This window comes from Harpia harpyja, chromosome 21, assembly GCF_026419915.1.
Source record: "Harpia harpyja isolate bHarHar1 chromosome 21, bHarHar1 primary haplotype, whole genome shotgun sequence".
NCBI lineage: Eukaryota > Metazoa > Chordata > Aves > Accipitriformes > Accipitridae > Harpia > Harpia harpyja.
Window position 1 is genome coordinate 8686531 of NC_068960.1, and position 17578 is coordinate 8704108.

The following is a 17578-nucleotide window of genomic DNA, read 5'->3' on the forward strand; positions in this document are numbered from 1 at the left end:
TATAGTTTCACACTTTATTTTTGAGAAAATCTCCAGATTTAAGCAACAGGTCTTAATGATAACTGAAAACATTAATATTGCAGTGGATTTACATAGAACATCACATTTTTAACAATGATTGATACAGAGTATTTGTCATGCAAATCACTTGTGTACATCAAGTAATACTTTCATCAATACATATCTGTACAGTATTTACATTTTTTATTTAAACTCTAGCTAGAAACATTTTCCAAGAAAATATAGAAAGGAAACTGGTAAGCCACAAGTCTTAATTTGTAGCATTTGGTCTACAACAGACCTAGCTTTTCCAGCAAGCATATCTACATAGATATGTAATAAATTTTAAAAATATGCATTGTTTTTATATATGAAGCATTATAAATGCTGCTCAGTTTACAAAGGTTCAGTTTTGTACCAGTTTAAAACAGTTCAAAATGTTAAGTGTCGTAGAGCTTATTTTGTCAGAATATTGTAAAATTTAAGTCAGTCCAGCTGAGCTTAAGTATTATATACAGTTCTCTCCCTAGATTGCACTGGCAACGTGGCTGGTATTAGTGGCCAAATGGTTTAGACGCTGAGCGAAGCCATGCACGTGGCAGCAGCAGTATTGGCTCTTGCTGGCCCCTGTAAAGGGCAATGTTAAAGAGCTGAAGAATTACGCAAGTTTCAGTGCAACAGGAAGGGAGACGTCTGTTGACCCCAGAGGACTTTTCCTCAGCATGGCCAAACCATAACAGATACTGCTTTAGGCCACCTAGCAGCTAGTCTTAGTAGCTACCGCTGGACTTGAAGCCCAATAAGAAGGGAAAGGTTGAGAGTTTTTTCTTAACCTTTGTGGATAGTACCTGATTTGGCCAAAATTTTCACAAGCCACTTTGTTTTACTGGCCTCGTGGCCAGTGGAAATTTTGGGCCAGTTTCACTGCCTGTTAATACTGTTACAAAGAACATTTGAAATCAAATATCACACACAAGAATGCTATTCCATTCACTTTGGTAAATTAAATAGATATATTGAGCACCACAAATAGCTGTTTAAGATGTCGCATTTTAATGCTAAGAAATAATATATCTCCTGCTATAATATCCTCAGTTACATGTTACTCTAAATAGTTATTTCTGCTGGATATAAGAACCTCAAACTAAATACAGCAAGTGAACTCTCAAGGCATTTCCTTCATGCTTATAGGCAGACATCCTCACCTGGTTAAATAAATAGATTTTCTTGAAGGTGATATTTCAGAAGATAAGAATTGATACAAAAGTGCTTCATGGCCTATTAATGCTTTTGTAATCTCACATTTCTCCAGAAATACTTTCTTTGCTGCTTTTCACCTTTATGCTCATTAGTACCACTGATTCTGGCTTACCACTATTAGCATTACAAATCTACTTGTCCAAAGCTAAAACTGATGTATGTATGCATTGCTTGGAAACAAAACTTGATGTTGCGGAACAGAAGACTCAAAACAAGTGATGTTAGCAGCTCTATAATCATGCTGCTTTGCAAACATAGGACATACAACTTAAGTAGTTTCTATAAAGAGTTTAAGTGTGTTCCATTAAGCAAAGATATCTCCACACTGATACTTATTCAAGGATTCTACCTCCTTTGCTTGAGTTTTACTCCCTTGAAAGTACTCGGATTTGAACATTCATCCAAGTAGACTGCAATTCCACACACTCTGGGGAAAATTTAAGGTGTAAAAAAGTTTACTTTGTTCTTTTCCTCTCGGCCTTTCTTGCAAACATGCAGTAAAGCAAAACATTCACAGGCTGACACCCCATGCAAAACTAGGCAAATTAGTAAGACGGAACAATGAAACAGACTCTCCCTTACAGTTAAAAGGAGGTTTGAAACAGATCAACTTAGTCTGTGGTTTTGCAAGGGCAGCACATTTCCCTATAACGTATCCAGAGATACTTCTGTAACTCCAACAAGCAAAACTACCTTGACAAAGTACTGGGTCTCAAAGCATTCATTGGCACAGTAGGCATGGCTCAGGTTCGACAAGTTTGTGAAAAGCTGAGTACTAACAGAAGCAATAGGGTCCAAAAAACCACTTTTTGCCCCCATTCTGGAATTAGGGGCTTTACCTTAAGAATGGTAGGTGCGCTATCAATAGAAAAGCATTGTAGTAAAATCCACCATAGCAGTTTACGCATTACTGAAAGACTATCTGTAGGACCACAGAAAGATCTTCCACAATTTACAGAAAAAAAAAAAAGAAAAAAAAGAGACATGCTTGTGGAGGAGTTTAGTTGCACTAGGTAATCGATGTGTAAGATCTTAATTTTTAAGCAAAAATAAGGATGTCTATTCATTTTTTCAATTTCAACTGCTGAAGCACAGATCTGAAAAATCGCCTTTAAGAATGTAATAAAAACACTGAACTTTTCTGTATGTCCAAAGTTTGTTATCAAGCAAAGGAATGAATCCTGCTTGCTTAACCATCTAGGGCTGTATCTTACAGAAAGATTTCACCTTCCTGGTTTTTCCCTTTAAACACATTAAATGCATGTGAAATTATTTGGGGGTGTTTTCACATGCAAAGCCTAAACTCATGCGAGCCCTGTCATCTTACTCCTTTAGTAGTAACTTAGTGTTAATTAAACTACAACATATCTAAAACATAAGAAGGATGTTACTATATAAAAAGCAGATTAAACCAGTCATTAAATCCTACTGCTTATTGAGAGTGTATGAGCAGACAGGAATGAGTTTTAGCCTACTGGCAAATAATCAAACCACATCTGTAATTAGTGTCATGTCTACAGACTCAAACCTTTGCTGTTGGGACCTGCATATATTTCAGTGCATATCAACCAAACCCTTTGGCACAACTAGTTAACTACGTAGCTGCCAGTCTACCACTGAGTTGCATTTCTGAAGAAGAAGAAAAGCTATTTCCATAAAGGTAGGAGAGCAAATCCTAAATGAAAGCTGCACTCAGCTGTTCATTTACTGTGAAACACACAAGACTTGAAAACTGATACTGAGATTGTGGTTTTCTGCTTACAGAAAAACTAAGTGCTAGGTCATGCTGTACTCCACTTTTGGTGCTGCATTTTAGTGAGAGATGAAAGTCTTATAATCACTCCTCCTTTTATGGGAAATGTGCTCGAATAACAGGTAAAGGACATTTTACTATTAGCCTCGACTTCCTTCCCTCCCAACCCAAGTAAACTGGAGTTGTAACTAATATAAGTGAAAACAAGGCTTCCATGTTTTCAGTTGAATTAAGTTCCAATATAATCACCCTCTGGGATTTGAAGCTTACTTCAAATTACATGCCAAAAACTATTTACCCTGAAAGGTCTTGCCAAGTTTTTATGCCATAGTAAAGTGTATATATATAAAATCTACAGTTATTGTCTTCATTTACTTTGTCCAATTTTTACATTATCACTCAACTGTATGCTCATTTATAGGTTGATGCAGGTATACAAGTTGCTGATCATGTTCTATTTCTTATTTGCAATTCTTCGTTTCCTTGTTGCCAGCATATCATAAAAGGGATCCCTGCTGATACTTGCTCTAGAAGAGGAAAAAGGAATCATCAGTTTGGTTATCAAATATCTGTTTTTGAAAACTAAAACTATTTTGTTCTCTCTTCCCGGTGGATGAATCCATGCTCTTAAGATAATGGATGGCTGACTTCCAAGCATCACAAATATTTCTTTAGAAAAAGAAGTTATTCAGTTGTGATTTGTTAAGACTTCATACCTTCATCTTGACCATTATTTATTTCTTTAAGTGTGGGTCTGTTTTATAAACTTCCAAGATAAAGTCAAGCTGTGAAAGTTTAAAATGGCACTGTGAACATGCTTAAGATACATGTCACTAAAGTTAATTATTAGGTGAAGTAAGAATCTAATAAAATTAGGGTTAAAGACGATTCACACAAGGCTTTACATTTTCTTAAAAAAAAAAATAATAATTTTTTTTAAATCCACATTTTCCTCATTTGCGTTAGTAGCACTATTTCCTTAGGACCAGACAGTAACAGGAGACTTGCATCTTGATCCATCAACCCCACGTAGTTTGTCATTAATCTTAGAGAACATTGCCACATCAGAATTCTTTAAACAAGTTAGAATACAAATTCTCTTAGTATCTTACTCCGAAAAGAGCTTACACTTCATTTCTGAAAGACATTTAAGACTTTAAACTCACTTGATAGATTTAATCCACTCTTCCTTTTCTTCTGGGGTGGGAGCAGATATTCTATACACTACATGGTTGCCTTCCACCACTCTACCATCAGCTTCAGTTTTACATGCTTTAATTACTTGACCTTTATGACTGGGGTTATAGAGCTCAAAGCAGTTCTGGAGGGTAGAAATGAAGAAATAAATTTAAAAGACAAAACAAAGCTGACAAACATCTTCACTGAACACTACGTTTAAGTTCCATATGGTTTACTTATCTTCATTAAAAAAAATATTGTGAAAACATCTTACTGGTTTTCTAGGGTCTTCAACTTCTCTTATGCTAAGATTTTCTAACGGAATAATTCCTCTAGGTTCTTTGTCCTAAAAAATTAGGAAAATATCACATTATTAGCCACTTAAACACCTTGATTACAAATGAAGTTCACTGTAATATATACTCACTGTTGTGTATTCAAAGTAATACAGGCAATTATCAGTCAGAATAAACCATCTCCGTTTCCACGTTTTTACTCTTCCCCCTACAATCAAAAGGTATGGCTGAATTAAACGTGTGTTGCTGTCAAGGCTTCAACAATGGATAAGAAAGTAATTTAGGTTTGCTTGTTTTTTCAAAATATGGCTTAATTACCTAACTGTAAATGGATGAGGCACAGATGAGCTGAGGTTAAAGGAACATGTTACTGTAAGTGTCATAAAAAGATCAATAAGATCAAACCCCTGAGACAGCATTAACTATGGTGTCATCAACCAGCCACAAAAACCGTATGCTTTAAAGCTGCGAATGTCTCCTCTCTTACAGAGAATGAATGCAATACTTTAGCAGTCAGACCTGCTCCCTCTGTCCATGCCACCGTAATTGTTTACTGCATCAAAAATATTAATACTATACAGCCCTCAGAAGTGCAGTCAGTGCTGCTACAGCAAAGGGAGGCCAATCACCAGCAAAACCAGTAACTGGGTTCCAGCAACAGGACCAACCCCCTCCATAGCCTGTCTTGTGCAAGGAAAGGGTCCCATCGATAAAATTAAGGGCATTTTATCACCTTCCTTTCACTCCGCTCGTGACCATACATATGATTAAGAACCTACCTCTACTTTCAGATTTAACATCAAGTGCGTAAGATGCTTATAAACATTATTAGCAGAACAAATACGATTTGTCATCAATAAGGAGCAAATCCTATGCCAAAAAGTACCATTTTTAGTCCCTTTTCATCATTTAGTATTTTAAAAAACATGTTAACGTATCATTGAGTACACCTGACAAATAGCTACTGCTCCAAAAATGCCAATTTTTCCTGCATTAACAGTTTAAACAACAGCAACCACCAAGCTCCTCTTTCTTACACCTGCTAATGTCACACTGTAAAGAACAGTTCCTTTTAGAAACACACATTATTGTCTTGGGCCTTTCAGCTGGTTTTCTGCCATCAGCTACTTCAGAACATGTCTAGCATCCACAATTACATTATTTTTAAAACTCATTTCCAGGAAAGACAACTGTAGATAAAGCACTCACGTCTTATTAATATACAGGCTTAGTTCCACCATAGTTATCTGACTTCAGGATTATGTCACCACCTGTGCATCATCCATTCAGCAGTGATGTAATCTCACGAACCCAACATTTCAAAATAGTTGATCTTGCTATTGATCGCCCATGCATAAAAGAGTACCATTAATACACACAAGACCCCCAATTTAATCCAAGTTATATAACTAAATCTAAAACAGGAGCATAATTTTTTCATCTTTTTGTTCTACTTGAGATAGCTGGGGTTTTGTTTAATAAAGAAATCCAAATCATATTAAATTAAACAACAATTCTAGGAATATAATGAAGTTTCTTGATACCAGCCTACTACGTGTTTGCATTGCAGACCGAGTACATTGCATGTCGTGTCTTCCTTTTGCTTGGTTTCATGACCTACACAATAACCCAGTGCTAACACACTGCGAAGTTCAATGTACTCAAACTTTATGTTTCCACTACACACACATATCTTAAGAAAAATTTAATCTGCAAGCAGGTGCGGTGAAATAAGAGAAGGCAAAATAGTGCAAGATGCAGAAGCCGTGACAGAATGAATGGTTGAGTGAACTGGAGACAGTGAGGGAAGAACTGGTGGCATTTTAGTACAACCACTGTGACAGATCCTTAAATAAAGCATTGTAGAAACATTCAAACTGGCACGTAAGTCACTAGAAAAATTCCCATCATCTTGACTGAGAGCTTGTTCAAGTATCAGGAAGTATTTGGGCTAGGAATGGAATACTGACGAACTTTAACTTGACTCACTTCCAGATCAATGAATAAGCAGCAGCAGAGTCAAGATGACTGCCAGGGCAGTCCTTGCTATTGCCATAACATGACATTTTTTCATATAACCCAATGTTCATTGCTGTGACTTTAAGTTCTGCTCTCTAAGGTTAACAGGTTAACATCATTTAACATTTTTACAGCACAAAATTGTCACCGCGTTTTTCAGGCTAACAGGTAACAACAGCTAGCATCTAATGTCATTCCTTGCCCAGTTCTAGTAGAAAAACAATTCATCAGGAGAGAGGATGAAAAAAACCAGGCAAATAGGTTACTATCACAGAGGCAACTTAAACTGAACAAAAGTGTTTCTCATAAACTATGATATCATGTCAAAACACAATAAAAAAAATAATCACGTAATAACCATGTATCAAAAGAAGGCCTGCTTATAATTTAAGGTAGAAACACCAAACTTAAAAACACACACCTCCTAGAACAATACAAAGTGCCAAGTAGTAGATGACAGTCAAGTGTGCTGAAATTTTTCCTGACAACATCCCCTCTCTTTGGAAAAAGCCAGATTTCTCAAACCTGAAACCTTTTGTAATCATGCTGCAGTTTTGATGAAGCTTTTGTCATGAAACATTTCCCAGCTCCAGGACAGTACTGATGTTGAAGCCAGAAACAAGATTAAATATTTCCAACAACATCCCTCTTGCTGCTCCCTTCTCCCTAGAACAGCCAGTAGCTTACCAGGTTACAGCACTCACATGAGTCGTGGAAAGAGATCCTAAGTCCCTGCTCCACCAAGCTATGAGTTGCTTTTCCAGAAAAAAAGCAGCAAGGCAGGATTTTTTTTGTGGGATAAGGAACTATTCTCACCTATAAGTCTCTGTCTCCCCACCCCATTACTTAGTTGCAGCTGTTAAACGGCACAGAAACTCTAATAAAGCTTGAAAGGCAATCTAATCTGTACTCATCAAGTTTGCAGGGGTCACCATATAACATGCATTTAATATGCCTTTACAATGGGCTGAAACCAAAGCAGCTGATTGATAAGGCTTTGTAGCCTGTAAACACTCCATGCAAGATTAATGGGTAAGAACTCATGATAACAAAACATTCTTTTCCTTGGCCGAGATTGCTGTAGGCTCACAAAACAACAACAAAGGGTTTAGTACCATACTTCATATCTTATTCCAGCTCCTAGCCTTTTAAAGATTAGCGCTTGAAGGAATTAAGTTAGCAGAAGAGGATCAAGAAAATCAGAGTATGAATCCATAAACATTTACAGAAATGGAGACATATGTCATGTACTTCTGAAAGACCTAGCTGATGAACTAAAATGCAAAGACATCTCAACAAAATAAAGCAGCATGGTATCTTGTAGGTGAAAATCTAAAGAAGCTACAAAAGGCCACAACAAGGCAAAATGTACAGAAAGAGGAATAAAAACCCTCTTCACCTATGTAACCCAACATAGGATTATTTTTTCAACTCTGGGCAAAGTACAAACTAGAGAACAAGGTAAAAGAAACCACCTATACTCAAGGGAAAAACAGCTGGCAATGACTTAGGATACACCAATTTCAAAATTAAGAAAGGCCTTAAGACTAAAGGCAGCAACATATCTCAAGTTAGAAAATTCTACCCAAATCTTCAGCACATTTATATAAAGTTTTAGAGGGGAAAGAGAGACGCACACATCAAGAATGTTTTTTTTTTTTTTCTCAGTTCATTTAGATACCACTAGGCAGAACAGACTCAGGAACTGTACAGTTACACAGATGACTGAATCAAAGTTTGGGTTTCTTTGAAAAAGAAGCTTCCCTCGACCGCAACATTAACTGCCTCAACCTAGAAGAGCATCAGTTACCACAAGAGCCAAGCAGGTACCGGAAGGTGCCAGTTTCCTGATCAACCACCACTATTCTGTCGCCCCAGATTAGGGAAGAGAAACGACATCCTCTCAAGGACAGATGCACTGGAATAAGCACCGCTGGCAGGACGGGCCCGGACACAAAGCTTCTGGACAATCTCCAAGCTCTCGGTAACTGCCTGACTAGCAGAAAAAATTAACACGATCATGTGTCTGGCTCAAATAATTTCCTCTCCAGTTTGGTGGAATAATGTCACAGTTTCCCTCTAACTAGAAGAAAATATTACGCAAACCAAGCTATTTGCCAGAAAAAGCTGTTTTAGGCAAGGAAACTCCTCCCTGTGCAAAATGATTATAACTTGGGCATTAGGACAGAGAGCACAGACAACAATTTCAAAATACCTTAAAGTGGATGGCAGAAAATTTCATGGTACCAACACCACTAATAATTATGACACAGAAAAATCTAAAAGCTCATAATGTCTCAAGCTGCTTTAAGGGAGGACTCATTAGCACTCAGCAGCTTTCAGTTTTTACTCGTAGCATTCATTTTCATTACACCATGCTTCAAACAATGCAGAACTGAATGATAATTTAGGTTTACCAAGATAAAGATGTCTATATAAAGGCACCAGCTGAGTCTAGATAGATAAACCCAGAATTTCTGTCTGGCTGCTAGGTTTGGCACTCGGAATTACACAAAGTCACCTCTGAACAATTCAGAACAGCAAAGTCTCCAAAAGCATTTTGCACCCTCTCAGCTTTCTAAAACCCAATGCCAGGCTAGAGAGCTAGGGTAGTCTTTAGCACAAATGAATTTTACAATATATGAAAGTTTCATGATATCCATCTCCTGCCCAGAGGATAATCAATACGGTGAGCTGGAATACTAAAAAGAGGGGCACAAGCAGATAAATGGGAAGAGCTGACTAAAAGAAATACCAAATACAAAATACTGTCTTGATATACTCAGGGTTTGTGAGTTGTCTTAGTCATATTTATAGTTTTATATAAAACTTTCTATTTCAACTTTTAAATATTATCACAACTGAGCACTTAAACCCTCATGCAGGAATAGAGCCTCCTTAGCATTTCAACAACACTGAAACTTTTAATACTAGCATCTTCCAGAACTGAAGGAAACCATACCCATTTCACAATAAGTGTTTCCCAGCAGAAAGGACTGTAAAAATGCGAACAATGTGGATCAAGACAGCACTCTCAACATACAGTTTAAGCCTCCTAGCAAATAAGAAACTCAAAGGAGAGGAAAGAAAGAAAGAAGAGAAAGAAAATTAAAAAAAAAAAAAAAAAAAAGATTGCCAGGCTTATTTCTGGTCAACACATCTAAACTAGCAAAATGGATTTGTCTGTACCAGTCCATGTCTGCTGAAGAAAATGCAGTCTTTCCCAAAGCATAGCTTCACACATTTACAGGCTGATTCACTGGAGGCTTCTGGACATGTTTCATTTCTTTATTCAAATAACCCCCATGCCGTGGGAGTGTTATGTGCAACACCCTTCCGTTTCACACATGCTTTTACTATTGGGTTTTCTGTGCACTGCCTCTCATCTACATCGTACGTAATGAAAAATTGGTTTTATTGACCTTGCGCCAGAGCCAGAGATGGATTATGCAGAAGTACCTGGCAGCTCTCACTGACTTTGTCACCTTTTTTCTTTCATTTCTTTGTTCCTCTATTTTTTTATTTGATCTCTTATGTGTCTTTTATTGACAGTTTCTTCCACAAGGGATGTTGTCACTCCTCTACACACACTCACACTCTTGCTTGCACTTGGTATGTGTATAAGTATATGAGAGAGTACTGGCGACACAGAGAGAAATACGCACAGCACAGGCTTATACCCAACCTCTTCTCCAGAAAGCACATTTTATCTACATCATCTTGAAAGCCTTTTCTGTTGAGATAGCTATCGCCTCATGCTACAAATGGAGAAAAGCTGCAAAGTCATCTTTGAAATTGCGCCAGCTGAGCCAACGCACGTCAAAAAGCAAGAGCTTTGCTTTTTGGTAGTTAGAAAGACAGAGAGCTCTATAGCATCTGTAGCGCAGAGGTCAGAACGAGACATCGGAGAGCATGTGAATGAATTCCAAATGCTTCCTTTTCACATCTATTTCCTTCCAGCACTAGCATGACTGCTAATTTCCAGGTGCAATCAGTAGAGCAGGCCCATGGCTCTAACGAAGCTCTACTTTCACCATACTCACCACCATGTGCACCCCCCAGCACACATCTCTTCTCACACTTTTGTCACCGTTCTCCAAGTGCAAAGTTCCTTCTACTTTAACAAGCAGTTATACATTAAAGTGACCAACAACTGGCTCTATTGGAGTGTGCACTGGTGTTTTATATAAAAGAGGTTTATTTCATCGAAAAACAAATGTTAAAATAAAATTTCAGTCTCTTTTATATAGGAAAAGAAATCCCTAAGCCCAAGTGAAAAAGTGAATCCCATCAACTTTAAAAGAGTCTGTAAATGAGGCCATCTTGCAGTGCTAGAAGACTGCAAATTACCAGAGGTTTCTGCAACCCTAAATTTGGTGCTCATTTAAGATTCTGTTAAGTAAGCTAAATATGTTATTTAAAAAGGAAAATAAGCAGGAAAAAGAACAGCTTTTATAAATGTGTAGTTCAAATGTAATCAATCTTTCAATAATCTAACATAATTGATGTACAAGTAACAAAATCGCTCTGGAACTTCATTACAAGAGTAAGACGTTTTCTCTCGGTAGAAATTATTCCTCCCTTGTTATGTTCTTCAGTGAACGAGAAAAGTATGCTGAATAGTCATCTTCATTCTTCTGCTTTACATGTAAACACTTTCTTCTTTTGCAGAACACACTCGCATGTGAGCTAGACACTGACATGCCAGTCTTTCAGAGTACCACTGATGATACTGTTAGTGACACTAAGTGAAAAAGCAAAATGCTAGAATAAATCTGATTAAAAAAAAAAAAAAAAGAAAAAAGAAAAAAACAGGAGGAAGGAGGAAGAAAATAAAACAATGAGCAACTGAAGAAGAGGGGACTGGAAAGCAATCAGATACGTACCTCCTAATGCAGAATAAGCAGAGACAGCCAGTCACAGAACAGAAAGGTGATAGGTCATAGGCCATAAGGAAAACAAGAAGGCACATTTAAACCACTCATTAAAAAATCATAGCCAAAACCAAACCAAGAGAAACTCACAAATAATGTGGAAAAATAAAGACATACAAAAATAACTATTTGAAGAGGAATCCTTCTTTTTTGTACACAGAAAACTGTGTTGAAATATCACACAGTATTCTGAAATGACCTTATGGAGATTCAGTTGTTATTTGTCAGTCACAGCATGTGGTAAATACCATACCGCATTTCCTTTTTGTTGCTGAGTTTTTATTTCTCATGTATCAGAAATAAAACTCCAAAGTTTGAAACAAAATTGCTAATTTGGATATGTAAAATAAGAAGTAACAACCTTCAGATGTAAAGGAGTTACTTATTTTGGTTCATACATTTTTAAATACAAATTACAAAGTTAATCCTATTACCTTCACAAGAAAGCAGATAGACACAGAAGCAGCAAACATGCTAACAACGAATAAACATATAGCAGCAAAACTGCCCTTATAACTAACCTAATTTCAGCAGCCAACCTTCTCTATCTGGATTAAAAAATGTATGCGTTAGATCATTTCCATCATCCTCTGGAATTTTAAACGGCTCATTCTTAATACTTTCATATAAATTCTAGAAGAATAAAAAAAAAGGAAAAAGACCTCATTAATAAATGTCTAACACAGAATGCAACAAGGACATCTTACTGCTTCTCAGACTATTTGTATACAAAGCATAGGAAATACTGTCCATAAAATCCTGGACCATTCCTTCTCAATCGTTGTTTACTACTTTGATTAAGTATGATTTTAAACTACTTCATTTATAAACAAGTGTCTCTTTTTACAGATTTTAAAAGCACTCCTAGCAAAGACATTTTTTCTTTAACTTCAGCATTCAGTATTTCAAAGGTTTCAGCTTAAGGTCTCATTTAGTACCAGTTTTGCCAAATTAATCTGGGTTTTCAGAAAATGGTTTTAGACTATCACACTGTCTTAGAGAAATAAGTATTTTTACTGATATCTCAAGGGACAGGAGGAGGCTCCACAAGACACATGGAAAGAAATGAGAGGGAATAACGAAACAACAATTTTTACTATTTTTTCCATCTTTCTCTGATTTATCCAGAAATACCACTTTTTTTTCCATAAGAAGGCAATTCCACAAGAATTTTGCCATCAGCAAACTACTGAAAGATATACAGAGTGTATTCTCTGGAATCTCCTCTCCTCAACGAAAGACTGAATATAGGGAGAACTAGCTCAAAGCAACTGTGAGTATCAGGAAATGCTTCTTTCAGCTACCTGTATGGTTATGCACGGTAGAAAATGTTCTTATTACTTTCCCTTGAAAAATTTGCCCGAGAACTGTTGTACACAGTTCTAAGTTTCCTATTAAAAACATAAAGCAATGCCTTGTCTTACCCAGTCTAACTTACCCGTAGTAATTCTTCTGGAAGGTCTCCACCTTCATTAATTCCACGATTCATAGAAATAAACCTCTCTACTGTTGGTTTATCTCTTACATTGTGGTTGTGCAGACTGGTATTTAACATAATGATCGCAAATGAAAGCACATAGCATGTATCTGAAATAAGATTTGAAAAATTATTTATCTTCCTGTGTGCTGTGGCACAAACCTGTAAAATGAATATATAGCTCATCCAGACTGATAAAGAAGCAGGTAGTCAAAAAATCCTCAACACTATACATGGAAACCAAAGTCTCAAATCTTTCTTTAAACTGTTGAAGTAAGCCTAAGAAGAAAAAACATGTAACAATTCAAATTAAAAGCCAGTATGAGGAAAAACAGTACAAGAAAATCAAAAAATTTTTTCAAACTCTTCGAAATCATTGCTATCACCCTAAATTAACATTTCACTTGAAACACTGAAGTGTTGTTGGGCAAAAAGTTCTCTGCACACAGATTTTGCCTAGATCATATTGGTAGATCCTATAATAAATTTGGTCAATCAGACTCCTACTCAAAGTACTGCTAAAGCTTTCTCCAAAGAGAAAAAAACCAGTCTCTTCAAAATAATATTTGAACTGCATTTAAACAGAATTAAAATGACATTGACTCAATTTCTTGGCACACACGAGGTGGCTAGTACCCCTGAATAATATCAAAAGATGACAAAGAATATCTTATCATGCCTCTTGACATGGTTATGATTACAGTAAATTCTCCCAGAATTCAAGTACAAGATCCTATGTAAGAAAAAGCAGGATGGAAACCTCTCTGCTACACAGAGGAAAAATGTGTTTGCATCTTCAGCATTTTGTTGTCAGTAAGTATTATTTTCCTCTCTAGCTGTCGAAGACCTGCTTTACATTAACCTTTTCCTAGCCTATTTGTTCCTCAAACTAAGGGATCAACAGCAAGCTATGTGTGTTCATAACTAAACAGACAAACGATGCCAGAATGCTAGGGCGTTCTGCGCAGTATCACAAAGTTTTATTAGCTTTTATGACTTGAGTAATTCTAAACCAAGTAATTCAACAGAAAACTGAGGTGCATTTCTAACTGAGATAAATTATTGCTGAGCAGACTGCTAAAGAGAAAGGATACAGTCTTCATAACAAAAAAGGATGACTTTCTAGACAATATACTCTAGCCATACACAGGTGGACTTGATAGAGAGATACTGAGATGTAAAGTCCTTATGACTGACAGATGACACTACCCAACCTATTGGTCTCTTCTGCCTTTAAGCCCCCGAGAATCTTACTTTTCCAATTCCTAGCCAAAATCTTTGGCGACATTTCTAAATGTGTGTTTTATACTTTAATTGGCTTAGATATATATTAATGCTCAAGTTTTATAAATGGAAATGCATTCTGACCATAAGGTTGCACCTCCTGGAAACAAAGTGTAGGATTAGACAGTTGCATTTTCTCAGTTCTCAGAAATTTCTCATTTCACATATTATTTTATCCTGAACTTCCAAACTAGCCATTGTCTCCTTGCATCAGATGTAGAAGAACATATATGATCCAAAAAAAAAAAAAAAAAAACCAAAAAACCAAAAACCAACCACACACACATACACACACATACTTAAGAACTCCTGTTTTTTCCTGTGACTAACCTGTAGACTGGAAGACTCCTGGGTTACAAAGGCAATAGCGTGAAGCAAAAGCTTCCATCATACGATCAATTTTTTGAGCCTCTCCTGGGAGTCTGAAGCTCCACAGAAACTGCCTACAGAAGGGAAGAAGAGTTGTTAGACTCATTCCAATACTTACATATTAAGCATGTATTACTAATAATCAGAAACAAAACAAAAAACAAAACCAAAACAAACGAAAAACCCAACCAGCAATGTCTATATAAAATGTCCTAGAAATATGTTCTCAATCTCTCGACACACAAGTCAGGAGCTATTATAAAGCAACATGCACAGATGGCTAGCCCAGTAATTCAGCCAGCAACACTGCATGCTATCAGGCAAGATAATATGGCAGTTCATATTCTGAGAGTCTCTCTTTCTTCCAGACTAGTAAACAATTTTCTGTATGCATCCCATTTTTGCCATGAGAATGCTATGGGGAAACAATCAGTTCAATCCTCCCTGGGTTTCCTGGCTACTAAAAGCAATAAACACTCAGCTAGATGTTACTTACAATGTAAAAAGACGCATTACATAAAATATTTCTGGTAAGGGAGAGAAGCAAGGAATAGAAAACCACTTAACATCTTTACTTGAACTCCTCAAACATTTAAAAAATAGCATCAACAACAAGAAAAAACCCAGTGCTTAGAGAGGTGCTGCCTGTCTAGTGTAAGTTCACCCTACAAGAATCAGACCCAGATCTTAAAAATAAAGACCCATGATACAACCTCAGTAATTTTGTAGTCTATGCAGGAGAGCTGTGCTCCTGTTGAGCAGCATGAACTGAAATAGAGTTTTTACATTCAGAACTCACTATTTCTACACATAGGTACACTGGAATGCATACAGGACAGAAGTCTTCATAAATTTACTTTTGGCACACCGTGGTGCTAAAGAGCTCCAATGAATTTAATAATTTATTTTTTTCTTTCTTAGCAAAAGAATTATCTAAATTAAAAACAGGATCTAAACCAGCAAAGTTACATGCTCTGCCATGCAAAACAAGTTCTCAATATTCCCTGTAAGCTAGGTGCCAAAATAATAACCATTTATTCCTATCTTCATCAGTTTTCATTTTAGGGCATTATATTAAAGTATCACAGGCCGTCTTTAGTTTGTCAGCTCTATGTACTGTCTTTTACTCACCTCATGCAAGGTTCCAACCCAGATCACGAATTTTGTAAGCTACCAAAATACAAACATTTAATAGTAGCAGCTGCTAAGGAAGAATAAAGTCAAACCTAACGTTAAATTGGGTAAAAGAGACAGGAATATGAAGCCTCCCAGACAAGCTTCAGCAGCCAGAGAAAAGGCCTCCTTAGCTCAAGCCTCAGGCAGCTCAAGTTATCATCACCACATCACTCAACCATAGCAAAGCTGTTCTGACTCCATATCACAAGGCACTGCACCAGAGACAAGGATCACACAGACATTTCAATTTATCTGGTGTCAGGAGGGAGCCACTTGTGGCAACAAAACTGGCAGAACTGTCTAAATCAACTTAATTTGCTAGATCTATTATGGATTTCCACCAAGACGAGAAGGACTTCACAAGGTCACTGTATGCTGGCATCCCAGAGAGATCAACTGAACTTGATCACTCAGCAAGGCAAAAAAGTATACTAAGATGTTACACTTTCTTTTACATGACAAGTGGGAAACTGAGGAAAGAAGAAGGAAATTACTTGATTCAAAGTTTACCTCTTTGTAATTGAACATAATCACTGATTATGATCAGCAGGATTCCAGAGGAACAAGTTGAGGTGGAAGGAAAGGAGAAAGAAGATGGCAGCAAAGAAAATGATTTATTTGCTTGGGTTAGGGGTTGGTTTGGTTTTTTACCAATCTCTGTGCTAAGATATAAAACAGATCTTCATAGGTCCACATATGGCAGACACACCAAAGAGTTACAGCTATGTTTTAGTTGTCTGTATTTGTCTGAAATAATTAAAAGTTTTCACCTTCAAAGGCAGCACACAGACAAGCAACTGGAAGGGTTAAAACAGAGCTGTCTGCTAACTTGCACAGTAATGCGTATAATCGTGCTGAGCTGTAGATCAGCTTTCTGACGAATAAATCAACGCAGTGACTCATACAAACGTGCAATTTGATAAAGGAAGCTCAGGTCAAAAAAAAAAAAAAAGAAGGAATTTACTCACCTTAAGGCTTGTACAAGATTGAGATCAGCGAACTCATGGAGTTCAACAAAAGCCTGAAGAACTTTAATATTAAATTCATCTCTATGAAAGACAAAAATGGAAATAGACAATTACAATTTTGAACTTTAAAGGCTTGTTAGTTATCTCTGCTTTCAAGAATAAGCAAGGCAATAAATGATCATACTGATCAAATCAAGTCATCAGAAATAGTTTACACAATTATTTGAGAGGTATTTTAATATTTAACACTAGTATTTTGCCCATTTTTGCTGGCCTTAAAAAGGTAGGTTAGCAAGAGCCAGTACACTTGAACCGATTTTAGCACTGCTTATTTAAATCACCTGAAAATGGCCTGGTCGTCTTTGCTTCATGTTTTTTATTACTGTACCTGCCTTGATATGGGATGATACCCAATAAATTTATCCAGTAAAAAGTCTTTTGAAGAAATTGTGACATGAACTCTTAAAACAACGGCTAACATAAGATTAATTTCTTTAGCCATACAACACATGAAAAACAAATTATCCCATTTTTTCCTCTAAGAACAGAAAAATATTAAAGCACTATATTAATTTATGAACAAAGATGAGGAATAGAAATGCTTCAACTGGTTGTACCTAAGAAAAAGAACAGTTTTTTAAAAGAGCTACTTAGTATGTAGTATATTCTTACTCCATTCTCAAAAATCGTTATAATAAGAGTTTACTAAAATCAGAATAGGTTTTGAACAGGCTTCCTCTCACCTATCTTTTATATCGCTATGTAAATCAGGAGCCAAATTACTCTTTGTTTGATATAAAGGTGTTTAAATGCAAAAGTAACATTTAAACATTAATGAGCACAAAACTATTTGGATGCAGACA

At 36.5% G+C, this 17578-nt stretch overlaps 1 protein-coding gene across 2 annotated transcripts in view; it reads right to left on the reverse strand.

The window, feature by feature from the left end:
- Positions 1-17578, reverse strand: part of CYTH3 (cytohesin 3) — a 52912-nt gene continuing 35334 nt past the window's right edge. For both annotated transcript variants that reach the window (XM_052773443.1, XM_052773442.1), the window contains 8 exons: positions 16716-16796; positions 14533-14645; positions 12880-13028; positions 11963-12074; positions 4620-4696; positions 4467-4538; positions 4180-4334; positions 1-3540 (listed from right to left, as the gene is read on the reverse strand). In XM_052773443.1, the coding sequence (XP_052629403.1) occupies positions 3468-3540; positions 4180-4334; positions 4467-4538; positions 4620-4696; positions 11963-12074; positions 12880-13028; positions 14533-14645; positions 16716-16796 (832 nt within the window). In that variant the 3' untranslated portion in view covers positions 1-3467. The remainder of the gene's footprint in view (positions 3541-4179; positions 4335-4466; positions 4539-4619; positions 4697-11962; positions 12075-12879; positions 13029-14532; positions 14646-16715; positions 16797-17578) is intronic.